Source organism: Notothenia coriiceps, unplaced genomic scaffold (genome assembly GCF_000735185.1).
Source record: "Notothenia coriiceps isolate Sejong01 unplaced genomic scaffold, NC01 NC01_scaffold00027152, whole genome shotgun sequence".
NCBI classification, from domain to species: Eukaryota; Metazoa; Chordata; class Actinopteri; order Perciformes; family Nototheniidae; genus Notothenia; species Notothenia coriiceps.
The window spans coordinates 1-13,925 of record NW_011359853.1 but is presented as its reverse complement, the minus strand read 5'-3'; the positions used below and the strand labels follow the sequence as shown (position 1 = coordinate 13,925).

Below are 13,925 nucleotides of genomic sequence, written 5' to 3'. Positions count from 1 at the left end.
TAGGATTCAAATCGGTAGTGAGAGCTGCTGAATTTCCTCCGTCGGATGTGATATAAAACAAATCGATTTTGTAATTGTAAACTCAAGTGGATGAAACTACATTTATTAGTGCTTTCATGTCAATTCGGCGAACATATGATACATTAAATGATCGTGAAGATGATGATTTTAAAATCTTTTGTTTGAGCCGGTCTGCATTCCCTGATGAGAAAACAAACCTTAGCTTTTTGTAGTTGCAGTCAGTGGTGTAGTGGGCGTTGGACGCGGGGGTACGCCGTACCCCCACTTATTTGAAGCATGATTTCTTTTTTTTAATAGTCTAATATATCTAAAATCATTGCCAGTGTTATCAGTTGCAAGTGTGTGTTTGTTGTAGTAATGACGAAAACATAATAGGTAGATTTCACAGTAATTATAATAAAAACGTAGCTCAAGCATTTATGCAACTTGATTTGAAGCGTGTGTGTGTGAGGGGCAGAACCGTGTGTGTAGGGTGACCAGGTGTCCCGCACTGTGCGGGACTGCACACACAGCATTTTTATTATTTGTCCCGCGTCCCACACATTGAGACTATGTCGCGCATTTGAGTGATAGTCGCGCAGAAAGGCCGGATCGGTTCGCTGACAGCCGGCACCGCCCTTTATTATTATATTGTCTAAACGGCATCATGTAAGTTGCGCTGACAGGCGACACAGAGGTCCCCCAAGCCCCCCCCCCGTTGACAGTTCACGAGCGCGTCCATAGTGTCTCCCGTCCACCCAGTAAAAACAATCCCCATTACACCACTGGATAGAGAGAGAGATTAATAGAGAAAGAGAGAGAGAGAGAGAGATTGATAGAGAAAGAGAGAGAGAGATAGCGATAGCGATATTTTATACTGCATACAGTAATGACTGCTTTCTCCTCAGGTCCGTGATGACAACAAGAGGCAGCACCCTTGCCTTGTTGATTTCGGAAAGCTGCCTGAAACTGAAAGGAACTACAACGTGCAGATGTCTAGTGAAACACTTAAGTAAGGCCGGGCAGTTTGCTAAATAATCCAATTAGTTTATTCATGGGAAAGCCTCTGCTCCTTGCTGAATGCAGCGCGGGAGCAGTTTAAGGCCCAGATTAAAGCAGTGCTTGTATTGACTTGCATCTCTTGAGTGAATTCCAGTATCGATCTTCAAGGAAGCTTATTTGAGCCAACTTCTGACTCATCTCACTGTAAAACAAAACGTGTCCCTCTGCTCAATAAAGCCGAGTCAAATGTTCAATATCTGCCATTTATCCTCACAACAACATCCGGCCGTGCATAGTGTAGCTATTGATCAACAAGGATTTCACTGTATGGCTAATGAGCAGTGTAACAAATGAAGCACTCAGGATTCTGCTGGTGTCAGGAGGAAACATCGAACAGTGTAATGGGGCTTGAGTATTTGCATCAGTTTATATACTTTTAGTTTTAATTGTCTCTTTTACTCTCAGGACCCTGTTGGCTCTTGGCTGCCATGTTGCTCAGGCTTTTGCGAACGCTGAGGACGATCTGAAGAAAGTCAAACTTCCCAAAGAGTAAGTTAGCAATACTTTATGATACTGACATTACTAATAATAATTTTATGAAGAAGAAGAAATGCTGAAGCACTCTTGTCTTTCCTCTAAAGCTACATAATGTCTAACGGATATAAGCCTGCGCCACAGGACCTCTCTGACGTGAAACTGAATGCAGGTCAGGAGGTTCTGGTTGATAAACTGGCCGAGAATGCACACAACGTGTGGGCCAAAGACAGAATTAAACAAGGATGGACCTACGGCATCCAGCAGGTAACAGTCATTCATCTTTACATTTAAAAAGGACAAGGCGGAACCTTTGTATTTAAATTACAGTAAAGTAATAAAGGAATTTTCTGTGGGAGACACTTTTATTTGTGTTCTTTGTTTGTCCTTACATACTTCTTGCTTGGTTCCTCTATTGTGTTGACATATTTTCCTTGTTTGTTTCAGGATTTAAAGAGCAGGCGCAATCCTCGCTTGGTGCCGTACGCTTTACTGGACGAGCGCACGAAGAAATCTAACAGAGACAGCTTGAGAGAGGCGATCAGGACTATGGTTGGATATGGATATGACATCGACCCCCCAGACCAGGAGGGTAAGAAAATGTTGTTCAAATGTTTTCTGTAAGCACGACTGTGTTTTAGCTAACATTTTAAGCAGTATTGATGTGAATAATTAGTTCCAAATCCAAAAGCACTTAACATGCAACTCAAGTGTCAACTCAAACGGGAGCATAGTAGGCCTATTCGTAGTTGGCAAAACATTTTTTTATTAAAACGAATATGGAAATGGTTTTAATTAGTGTTACAAAGATATACGGTCAATCTTGTCCAGCCAACATATTATGTCATTTCTTTGAAGACAGTGCTGCCTATACCATTAAGCTTCATATCCTTTATATTGTGTCAGTTCTTATTTAATGTACCTAATAATAAAGTAAAAGTATACATTTCCATGCCTCTCACATCTCTAGCTCTCCACACGCTGGATGATCAGAACATCGAGACCATCCGCTTCTTCCGTGTGGAGCAGACGTACGCCTTGAAGACGGGGAAGTGGTACTTTGAGTTTGAGGCGCTGAGTGGAGGAGACATGAGGGTGGGCTGGGCCAGACCCGGCTGCAGGCCCGATGTGGAGCTGGGGACGGACGACCAGGCCTTCGTGTTCGATGGATACAGGGTAAACGAGCTCTGATAGGACACTTTATACCTTTTTAACTTCAGCAGCAACCATCATTTATCCATCATTGCTTTAATACGGCTGTACCAGTGATATTTCAATCAGGAGAGACGGTTTTGATGTAAGAATACATATTTATTGCCAGGAATACACAAATGAATGTAATGGAGTTTTGGCGATTAGGCCCCGTTGTGCAGGAAGTATCATTCGGGAGGGGGAGAACCGATCCGATGAAACCCCCCGGGGTCTAGACGCTGGTGGTGGTGAATGGATAGTTGGGTTCGGTCTGAAGGGGAGGGGCTTAGCTTGACCCTGGATTCAGAGGGACAGGAGGGGAAAAGGGGTGGAGGAGGGTTGCGTCGAGTCACCTGAAATGACAGCTGTCAGAGGGGAGAGCAGATTTAAAAGGGTTAGCAGAGCGCTATGATAGGCTTGTGAGAATAGAGCGAAGTGATTGGTTAAGCTGGGGAGTGACGCCCCCGATCACTTATTGAGAGGAGAGAGAGTAGTAACATAGCGTAGTAAATGAATGAGTAAGAAGGTCTTCCTGGTTGAACTTGTGCTGAGCTTCATAAGGGAAGATGACTGGCCTGGTAACAAGTTATTTGAGTTTTAAAGGACTTAATAACACTTTTGATTAAAATTAAATTCTGTGGATTGTGAAATATTGATAATAAATCAGTATGTTTGGAGGCACATCTTAAACCTTTGTGGGGGAAAGTAATTGTGCAGTGTAAAAACATACATTGTAAATCGTAATCTTTGCTTTTGCTATTGAAAAAAATCTTAAATTGAGCTGTCACACCTTAATATTTGGCAGCTACAGTAGCATCTGTTGGATTACAATATTTGACGAGGTCATAAAATACGTTGCAAAAACATAAAGCTTTCTCGTTTTTTCTGAAGGGTCGTCGAATGCACGCAGGAAGCCGCTACTTTGGACAACCTTGGAAAACGGGCGACGTGGTCGGTTGCATGATCAACATGGAGGACAAATCCATGATTTTCACCCTGAACGGAGAGCTCCTGATCACCGGCAAGGGCTCTGAGCTCTGCTTCACCGACTTTGAGACGGAGGACGGTGAGGGCTCCATATTCCAGTGAACTTTAGAGAGGAAATTATTCAGTTATTCCGTCTGTGTTTCCTCCGCAGTATCTCTAGAGGTAGGACTGGGTTTGTTTGGCATTAAACAGAAAATGTTAATCATGTTGGAATTTAATGATGTCCATTGTGGCTTTGGCCAATGACTAAATCAACCATCCTTTAGAAAAAGACAGAGAGAAGTAAAGTAAGGTAATTCAACTAATTGTTATGGTTGATGCACTGATGCATTCTACTCTATGCACAATTTAAAAACTATGCTTAAATGACTGATATATATTACAAAAGGCTTTTTAAGGGCCAAATCCTTGTAGAATAGTGTTAGTAGTTGAAATATATTTATTGAAGTAGCAATAGACATGTTTCTTCTTCTACTTTCTTTGCTTAGCAGGCTCAATTTAAGCCAAGAAGCCAGTATGTGGTATGCAGTACTGTATGTGCGGTGTTGCCAACTTGTTATCAATGAACGAAGTTAGCACTGGCCGAAAAAGTTGCCAGACGACACTATACTTTATGTTCTTTTATATGATTGAGATGTCATCACACATCTGCATAACGTTTAGGGGTTGTGTCGGTGGCAGTGAGGGACAGCCTCCCTATGCACGACTCAAAAGGAAAGGGGGAGACCTCAGGCTGTTGGCAGGAGAGCCTTGGACTGTAAGTCCTCTGAGCAGCGTTGGGCATGAGGGAAAGTTGAACAGTTGTCTTTTGACACTTTGATCAATTCCACTTTTTCCCGAGGTATTTTTCTCCAAGGTTTTATAAAACACCAGACTAATTAAATGTTATTCTTGAGGGGAAGGGAGACGGATCACATCAGTCAGGGTAGGAAAAAAGTCTGATTTAACTTTTTAATGAAATGTGCAAAGAAAGGTGTCCAACTTTGTAAAAGAAAGGAACCTTTTATTTTTAAGGGATAGCATGACTGAATTATGTTTCATACTTAGACCGATATTGACTTGACCACCAATGTCTCCTAACTCTCCTCCAGGTTTCATCCCTGTGTGCAGTATGGGCATCGGACAGGTGGGACACATGAACCTGGGAAAGGACGCCAGCACTTTCAAGTACTACACCATGTGTGGACTCCAGGAGGGCTTCGAGCCCTTTGGTGTGAACATGAACAGAGCCATCACCATGTGGTTCAGCAAGCGCCTTCCTACCTTTGTCAACATACCCAAAGAACACCAGCATATTGAGGTGATTACACATTTACATTAGTATTGTTAGGAGTGTCCTGTTTTGTTTGTTGCAACAGAGATTCTCATTCAGATATTGGTGTTCTTCTGGAGGGAACTTTGGGATTTTAGCATTTGCAGAACTTTTACATGCACAAAAACCTATATAACACACCACAGGAAAGGGGAACCCCCCACAATAGGACCCCTTTAAACCCTGGTTGTTGTGGGTATAGTGCATGCTCTGTCACCACTTGGAAATGGGCAATCATTATAAACAGGGCCAGACTTCGGCCTAGAGTTCTCTAACTTTCTCTATGCATACCAACATGGCTATATTGAACAGTGCTGCTGGAGTTGATGGACCTATTGAAGATCCACACTTCTTTGGAGATTCATTCGCTCTCTCCCTCTGATTCATAACTCCTCAGGTGACGAGGATCGACGGGACAGTAGACAGCCCTCCCTGCCTCAAGGTCACCCACAAGACGTTCGGCACGCAGAACAGCAACAGTGACATGACCTACTGCAGACTGAGCATGCCTGTGGACTTCTACTCTGCAGACAAGATACTGGACGATTCTCTGAAACTCAGGTCAATGTCACAGCATTGACAAATATACAAATGTTTATGTCAGATTGATTAATTAGATGATTTAGTGCAATATACAAAATACTCTTTGTTGTTCTTATAACTTGTAAATATGTTTATTTTCAGCCATCTTCCAAAAGAAGATGGAACTGTTGACTTTGGAAGCATCACAACTGTAAATACAATTCTCAAAAATACAAGTCTAGAAATATTGTTTATTGATGACTACCCTTTTTTTTTTGCTCTTTGTAATTTGTGTGTTTTCTTTTTTAATGGCAGTACTACCACTCAGTGAGAGTGTTTGCCGGACAGGACCCCGCCTCAATTTGGGTGGGCTGGGTCACACCAGACTATCATTTCTATAGCAAGAACTTCGGCCTCAACAAGATGCGGAGAGTCACCGTCACCCTGGGAGACGAGAGAGGGCGGGTACATGAGAGGCAAGCTCACTTTTATTTGAATATCTGGATTTTATAGGACATCGTAAAAGTGTTATGTAGATGGGAAGTCAGCAGCTTTACTGGGTTCTCTAAGGAAATTAAGGAGTTTCTAGGAATACCAGATATGTGCCAGCATAAAGTAATTTAGGGAAGGTCATGCAGTAAGTGGCTTCGGTTTGAATCCTCTGCTGTGCTGAGGCCTTAGGGACCCTGTGTGAATTTTCTTTTTAGATATTAATCATTTAAACTACATTTGTGTTTTTTTGACAATACCTTTTCAGTCATTTGCAACACACAACCCCCTTCACATGTTACTATAATACTCAAAGGTGGGGTACGTAATTTTGGAGAAACCAGCTCGAGTGCGCTAGAATTTGAAAATACACAGCAGAACAAATCTGCCTCTTCCTTACAGAGCCCCTCCTCCAACACACACGAACACGCACATGACCAATGAGGGCACGAGATAAGTTTGTGCACAGATGGAACACAGACGGAAGGCTGACAGGCAGGTAGGCCATCCAGTTATTTTAGCCGGGCCGGCTCAGATGATTGGTCGTGCTTTTTACAGTACCACGGCTTCCACAGATTTTTTGTGAAAGCACTTCAGATATTCATTGCTATCGGGATGTTAAGAGCATTCCATGGAATATAACAAAAAGTGTATCTCGAGCCAGTTTCTCAAACTTACCTACCCCACCTTTAAAGGTGAAGAAACACTTTTTGTTATATTCCATGGAATGCTCTTAACAGCCCGATAGCAATGAATATATGAAATGCTTTGACAATAAATACATAGCGAAATATCATCTGTGGAAGCCATGGCGCAGTAAAAAGCACGACCAATCATCTGAGCCGGCCCGGCTAAAGTAACTGGATGGCCTACCTGCCTGTCAGCCTTCCATCTGTGTACAAACTTATCTCGTGCCCTCATTGGTCATGTGCGCGTTCGTGTGTGTTGGAGGAGGGGCTCTGTAAGGAAGTGGAAGATTGTTTCCGGTTGTGTATTTTCAAATTCTAGCGCACTCGAGCTGGTTTCTCCATTCTTACCTACCCCACCTTTAAGTCTAAATTCAACTTACAATTAATAAAGTTGATCCATGATAATACTGTAGGGCTTTGTGTTGCATGATAACTTTTAAAAGATTAAACATAATTTGTTCGGAAAGAGAGTCATAGTTATATCGATAGTTGTGAGTGAATGCACTTCTGGCTATTGCAAGAAAAGGCACAAGTATGTTGGACATTAACTTCATCCAAAGTATTTCATAACCTCTGTCAAATAGCAAATGAATGTTGATTAACAAACATTTATGATTGTAACTAAGTTGCAATACTGATCTAAAATATGACTTTTTAATGGCACAGTATCTTTAGCTGAAAAGAGCTCTGTGTGTAACAGAATGAATATGAATGGGACGAAAGTCAACACAGAGTGATGAATGTGGGATAATGAAAATATAATGTGCACAAAATAGTTATTTTTCATTTGTTGCCCTGTGGTTGGTAATATTGAAATGGGTTTGTGCTTGCTAAGCGTGTCTCCTGCTGTTGTGGCTGCAGTGTGCAGAGGAGTAACTGCTACATCGTGTGTGGAGCGGACGCCATCGACCCGTCCTCCTCCAGCCGCTCCAACTCTGACCTGGAGATCGGCTGTCAGATCGACCTGGCCACTGGCCTCGTCTCCTTCACTGCCAACGGCAAGGAGCTGTCCACATCATATCAGGTAGTTAAAGATGATAGCACAGTCTTATGGGGGACCTTATATCATTCAGTATGTGCACTTTAATATTATTTTTCCAGTAGTAAATATACAGTCTTTCTCCTCTGTGTTTCTAAGAGTTGGCATGCTGTTTAATTGTCTTTTCAATCTGGAGAAAACATATTTAAATGTTGTTAAAATTCTGCGTACTACTTCTCAACACTATTATATTCGGAGATTGGGAACTTTTGAGTGTTTTGTTTAAAATCATTGTCAATCAGACATAATTGTATCGCCTGCACACACACATTTAAAACAAACACTCTCCCCTCTTTCTTCCCTTTGGGTGATTTGAACACATTTGCACTGCAGTAAATTAGCCCTGCAGAAAGGCTGTTAGGAAAATACACCATTAAATTCTCATTGGTTTTCAATCCAAGAGTCTCCATAAGGCGAGACATCTGCTCAGTAATCCTCGCCTCGCCTCGCTGATCTCCCAGTTCAACAAATGGAATCGATTACCTGACTAGACGACAAAATGATGCCTTTAGAAGATCTATCTCCCAAGTTTTCTTCACTTCTGAATCTCTGTTATTGTCTTTTTTCTTTCTTCATGAATTTCAAATAGATATAAAAGAAGGAAGCCTTCTGAGGGATTCCAGGGGCTTAAACTTGATTCAAAGCTTTCCGTCTTGTTATGCTTTCAGTTGTTTTAGCTCCTTTTGTATTTTTCTTTTGTCGTAAATGGCTGTCATCAGTTCACCAATGGATAGTTATTGAACTTCCATTCAAAACTCCAGCTAAGCCCTGAGCTTAGAGGCGAAAAAGCCTTGTGAAATGTGTTGGATTTGAAACCAGACAGACACTAGAAGGAGCACAATGCTGAGCGTAGATTCCACTTATACGTTACTTCAGAGCTGAGCTTCAACAGTCACTTTAAAACAGTTACTAAATCAGCCTACTATCACCTAAAGAACATATCTAGGATTAAAAGACTAATGTCACAGCAGGATTTGGAAAAACTTGTCCATGTTTTAATCTTCAGTAGACTGGACTACTGCAATGGTGTCTTCACAGGTCTCACTAAAACATCTATTAGAAAGCTGCAGCTGATTCAGAACGCTGCTGCTCGAGTCCTTACCAACACTAAGAAAGTGGATCACATCTCTCCTGTTCTGAAGTCTTTACACTGGCTTCCTGTGTGTCAAAGAATAGATTTCAAAATACTGCTGCTGTTTATAAAGCTTTGAATGGTTTAGGCACAAAATACATTTCTGATCTCCTGCTAAATTATGAACCATCCAGATCTCTCAGGTCTTCAGGGACTGGTCAGCTTTCTGTCCCCAGAGTCAGAACTAAACATGGAGAAGCAGCGTTCAGTTATTATGCTCCAAATATCTGGAACAAACTCCCAGAAACCTGCCGGTCCGCTGCAACTCTGACTACTTTGAAATCCAGGCTGAAGACTTTTCTTTTTGCTTTTAATTGATATATTCATATCTTAAACTGCACTGTAACTTTTATTATCTTTGCTTTTAGATGAGTGTTTCTAGATATCATTTTATAATATGTTTCTTAATGCTCTTAATGTCTTTCATTTTTGTAAAGCACTTTGAATTGCCTCGTGTTGAAAGGTGCTATATAAAGAAACTTGCCTTCAGAGCTGACTTTGTTTCAATTCAATGTCTTGATAAATCCCATGAATCGAAATGATTAAAACTCTGATGTTAATGACTGAGCTTTGTTTTGTTTCAGGTGGAGCCAAACACCAAGCTGTTCCCAGCTGTGTTCGTACGCCCCACCAGTGCAAACCTCTTCCAGTTTGAATTTGTCAAGATCAAGGTGTGTATCCAAAAGCACCTGTTCCATTCATTCGTTAACATTGTTTACCTTTTATAAAATATTGTCCCCGTATATGATTTCCGTCTTCTCCCTCTGCTCCCAGGATGCCATGCCGCTCTCGTCTGCCATATTTAAGAGCGAGAGCAGGAACCCGGTGCCGCAGTGCCCGCCGCGCCTGGATGTGCAGACCATCGTGGCCGTGCTGTGGAGCCGCATGCCGAACACCTTCCTCAGGGTGGAGGCGGCTCGGGTCAGCGAGAGGCACGGCTGGGTGGTGCAGTGTCTGGAGCCGCTGGAGATGATGGCCGTGCATATTCCTGAGGAGAACAGGTGTGCAGCATGGATGCCATGTTGCCTTAGAACATAAGCTGTAAACACCTTCTTCTGCTGCAGATGCTGTATATACAATGTTATGAAGTACTTACATTATCTAGGAAAAGGAAACTGAAAAGTGGTGGGGACTTTGGAAAGGCATTAATAATGAAATGCAGTTTTTGAATACCTTGATAATCACACTTTGAAACACTATAATAATACATACATTCTGCCTCAATCAAATGGCATTGTGTTGTTAGTATTAGGAGCACATTTCCCATAAACTCTCATGTTGTCAGTTGCAGATTTGAAATCCCACCTATGTCACTCAGTAATGTATAGTGTGTTTAATGCTTTCCTTTCATGATCTGGTTGTGTACTGAACGTTCCCTGTCTCAAAGGTTATGTGGTTTTGATTTGGTGATTATATTGATGCTAAAAGTAAAATAATAAAACAACTTCAGTCTTTTAGATTAGTAGGTGCAGTTACAAGCACTTTGCCACCATGTTGGGCATGAATTCATCTTGGTGTTGGGTAATATGCAGTTTAAATAGTATAAATAGTTCTCCATTAACCCATTCGTTTCCTGCTTTCTTCCAGGTGTTTGGACATCCTGGAGTTATCGGAGCTTGAAGACCTGAGAAAGTTCCACTACCACACTCTGAAGCTGTACAGTGCCCTCTGTGCGCTGGGAAACACCCGCGTTGCTCACGCCCTCTGCAGCCACTTGGACCAATCACAGCTCCTCTACACCATCGACAACCAGTACCTGTCTGGCATGCTGAGGGAGGGCTTCTACAATGTCCTCATCAGGTGTGGTGTTTGCAGTTGTTTTAAATATAACATTATAATCATTTTTCCTGCAGTTTGGGAAATTAAATAGTTTTGTCTGCATTTAAACAATAAGAGAAGAAATCGCTTGAAATATTTGTATTAATAAGAGATATACCGTAAATGATGAACGATGCTAGTACTATGAATTATCACAACATCAACTCCAGCACACTTTACTAAAATGTGTCTGAGCTGCACACAAGACCACAAAATAAATTATTCAAAATTAATCTCAATTATACCTCGATGTCATCATGTATAATCCCGCCTCTCATTTCCTCACATAATGTCACAGTCAATTCTCAGCTGAACCGCAGATGCACATAATTAGTATAAATCCTACATTATAAATGTCCCTTGCTACTTTCAAGACAAAGTGCTTTCTTCCATTATCACCAAACAAACATCATTAAAAGAGGGTGTTAACATCCCCGTGGCTGGAGAGTTTTGTTTTCAAAACTGTTATTATGAACCACATTGTGTTTGTGAACTCGGTGTCTCTGCATTTTGTCACATAATTAGTGACTTACTGGTATTGATCAACAGCCCTGTCACCTCCCACAGAAGCATTATGGTAATTCTGTGCTGTGGGGCTATACAAATCTTAGTAATTGCACATTTATACCACTTAGGGAGCTTATTGTTAGAACTACAATACTAAATGGTTATTTCCTGATAAGCATAACGGCCTATGCCTCCAGATGTGTATGATGATTGAACTCGTTATTTTTCTCGTTGCCAGCATCCATCTTGAAACGGCAAAGGAGGCTCGCCTAATGATGAACAACGAGTTCATCATCCCTGTGACCGCGGAGACTCGCTCCATCAAACTGTTCCCTGACGAGTCCAAGCGGCACTCGCTGCCCGGCGTGGACCTGAGCACCTCTCTCAAACCTCGAGTTAACTTCTCGCCCGTCGGCATCATCAACACGAGGCGCCAGCAGTACCTGTACAGCCCGGAGATCCCTCTGGGCAGCCTGAAGGAGAAGGCCATCAGCATGCTCACGGAGGCCGTGCAGGGCGGAGGAACGCACATCCGGGACCCGGTGGGCGGCAGCGTGGAGTACCAGTTCGTCCCCATCCTGAAGCTGACAGGAACGCTGTTAACCATGGGAGTCCTGACCAGCGAGGAGGTGAGGATCATCCTCCTCCTGATCGCTCCCAACGTGTTCGGAGAGGCCAAGGAGGGCGAGGACGCCAAGGGGGACGAGGTGGCCGTGGCGGGGAAGAAAGAGGAAGTGAGCAAGAACGAGGAGAAGGCTGTGGAGGCGGGAGAGGACGAGACTAAAGACAGCAAACCGCTCATCAAAGGTCTGCTGGCGAAGTCTCTGCCCGAGCCCGTCAAACGCCAGGTGATGATAAACAGAGTGAAAACATGCACAACACATTTCAGCCATTCAATTGGACATCGTTACATATAACCATAAGTCCATCAATTCATATTCTAAGACTTCATTCGATTGAAATCCCCCCCCATCTTAGTTGCTTCACTTATTCCTCTTTTATAAGGAATCCAGTGGCTTTATGAGTTATATCTCCCAGAGAAGTGACTGCGTGAGTGCTACAGGAAGGCAGTGCTTGAATACTAATGCTCCTATCAATGACAAAGAGTCCAAAGCTTTATTCTGTGCATTATGAAAATGGGCGCAGATAATTTCTTGGAGATTCAATAATATGTGAGTTTTCTTCCTGTTTAACAGAAAAAAGTCAGTTTATATGAAGATCCTGTTTAAAAAAGTACATCAACCGTTTCAGAGACAGTTAGAAAGAGACACTGGAACTTCTCGATGTACTCTAGATTGCCATCCTCGCTGAATAACGTCTCCTTTTCAGATGTGCGAGCTGCTGCACTACTTCTGTGACTGTGAGCTGAAGCACCGCATCGAGTCCATCGTGTCCTTCTCAGACGACTTCGTGTCCAAGCTCCAGTACAACCAGAAGTTCCGCTACAACGAGCTGATGCTGGCGTTCGAAATGTCCGCCGCCGTCACTGCCAAGAAGACCAAAGAGTTTCGTTCACCCCCACATGAGCAGGTACCATACTGCAGTGGAAACAACAAACTACGAGAACAGTTTACAACCTGTTTGAAGATGTGATTTATGTTCAAGGTGGTTCGAGGTATTAAAGGAACAAAACCCCCCAAAAATCACTCTGAGCCTTTGAGGTGAAAATAATCAATAACCTCGACTGGGACAGAGTCAGAGAATTAGACCGGAGCACAGCGTTTTGTTGTTTCCTAGGATGCCTTTTCGTTGTCTCCTAACTTTTCTCTCCCCCCTCTAGCAGGAAAAAAGTAATTACCATATGGGAGAGATGATAGCGACAGAGTAGCAGCTAGCTGTAAGGCGAAAGCTAAGTTTCTGGAATATATAACACCTTTATACGATGAAATGCAGAGAGCTTTTCCTGGCAGCGGTGTGCTTATTCAGCATTATATGAACCCATTTGGCAGCGGCTTGAATGCAACGGACGTTCAATTACAAGTAAAAGATCCTCCCCCCAGCTTTAACTTTATTTCCAGCTGGTTTTCCCAAAGGGTACATTGGGCCATGTGAGGCTAAATTGAACTTTGAGTGAGTTGACCGTGCATCGAAAGTTAAACAGCTGACATTTAAGAGTCCAAAATAGTTTTTGTGGCAATTTGCATTACACTTCGTCGAAGTTTAATGCAGCACTCATTCATTGTGTGGGAAACTTTAAAAACAACATCTCTTTTTCAAATTGGACTTGAAATTGAATGCAATGTTCCGAACAGGTTTCAATAAACCAAAACTAGTATTAAGTGTAACAACACAAAATGTTACCTTATAAGAAATACCTGTTTACCAACTTTAGTGCTGTCTGTGCTATCTGAAACTATCAGACCAAAATAATCTCCTGAGGGTTTATCCTGATACTGATAGCAGATGTTGAAGCAATCTGCCTTTTTCTCGTCTAAGAGGTCAGACTCAGGTTTCCTTGTGCTTTGCCATCAGGGCAGTGGGCACTCTGGGGGCAGACACCTTTTATTTTTGATCCACATTCACTCACCAGTGAGTCGTGTAGTCCATAATTGGGATACAATATGATAGATTTTTGTAATGGATAACCATTAAATGTGTTTATCGCCACTATTATATTTTTATACCACGAGTAATAGAGATTAACTGAATGACAAGCTCGCAATTATACTATCGTTGTAACTGTTTGAAGATGGAAACCCATAC

General features: G+C 42.3%; 1 protein-coding gene across 1 annotated transcript; it reads left to right on the top strand.

The window, feature by feature from the left end:
- Nucleotides 1–908: 908 nt before the first annotated feature.
- LOC104957479 (ryanodine receptor 3-like) lies at nt 909–12,815 on the top strand (the record flags this gene model as incomplete). Its single annotated transcript, XM_010785114.1, has 16 exons — nt 909–1,012; nt 1,468–1,551; nt 1,644–1,803; nt 1,984–2,128; nt 2,507–2,712; nt 3,619–3,793; nt 4,806–5,014; nt 5,424–5,587; nt 5,711–5,759; nt 5,864–6,024; nt 7,588–7,750; nt 9,482–9,568; nt 9,672–9,898; nt 10,485–10,697; nt 11,461–12,070; nt 12,552–12,815. Coding segments are annotated over 16 exons (3,021 nt in total), but the record flags the coding sequence as incomplete, so codon positions are not given.
- Between the last annotated feature and the right edge of the window lie 1,110 nt (nt 12,816–13,925).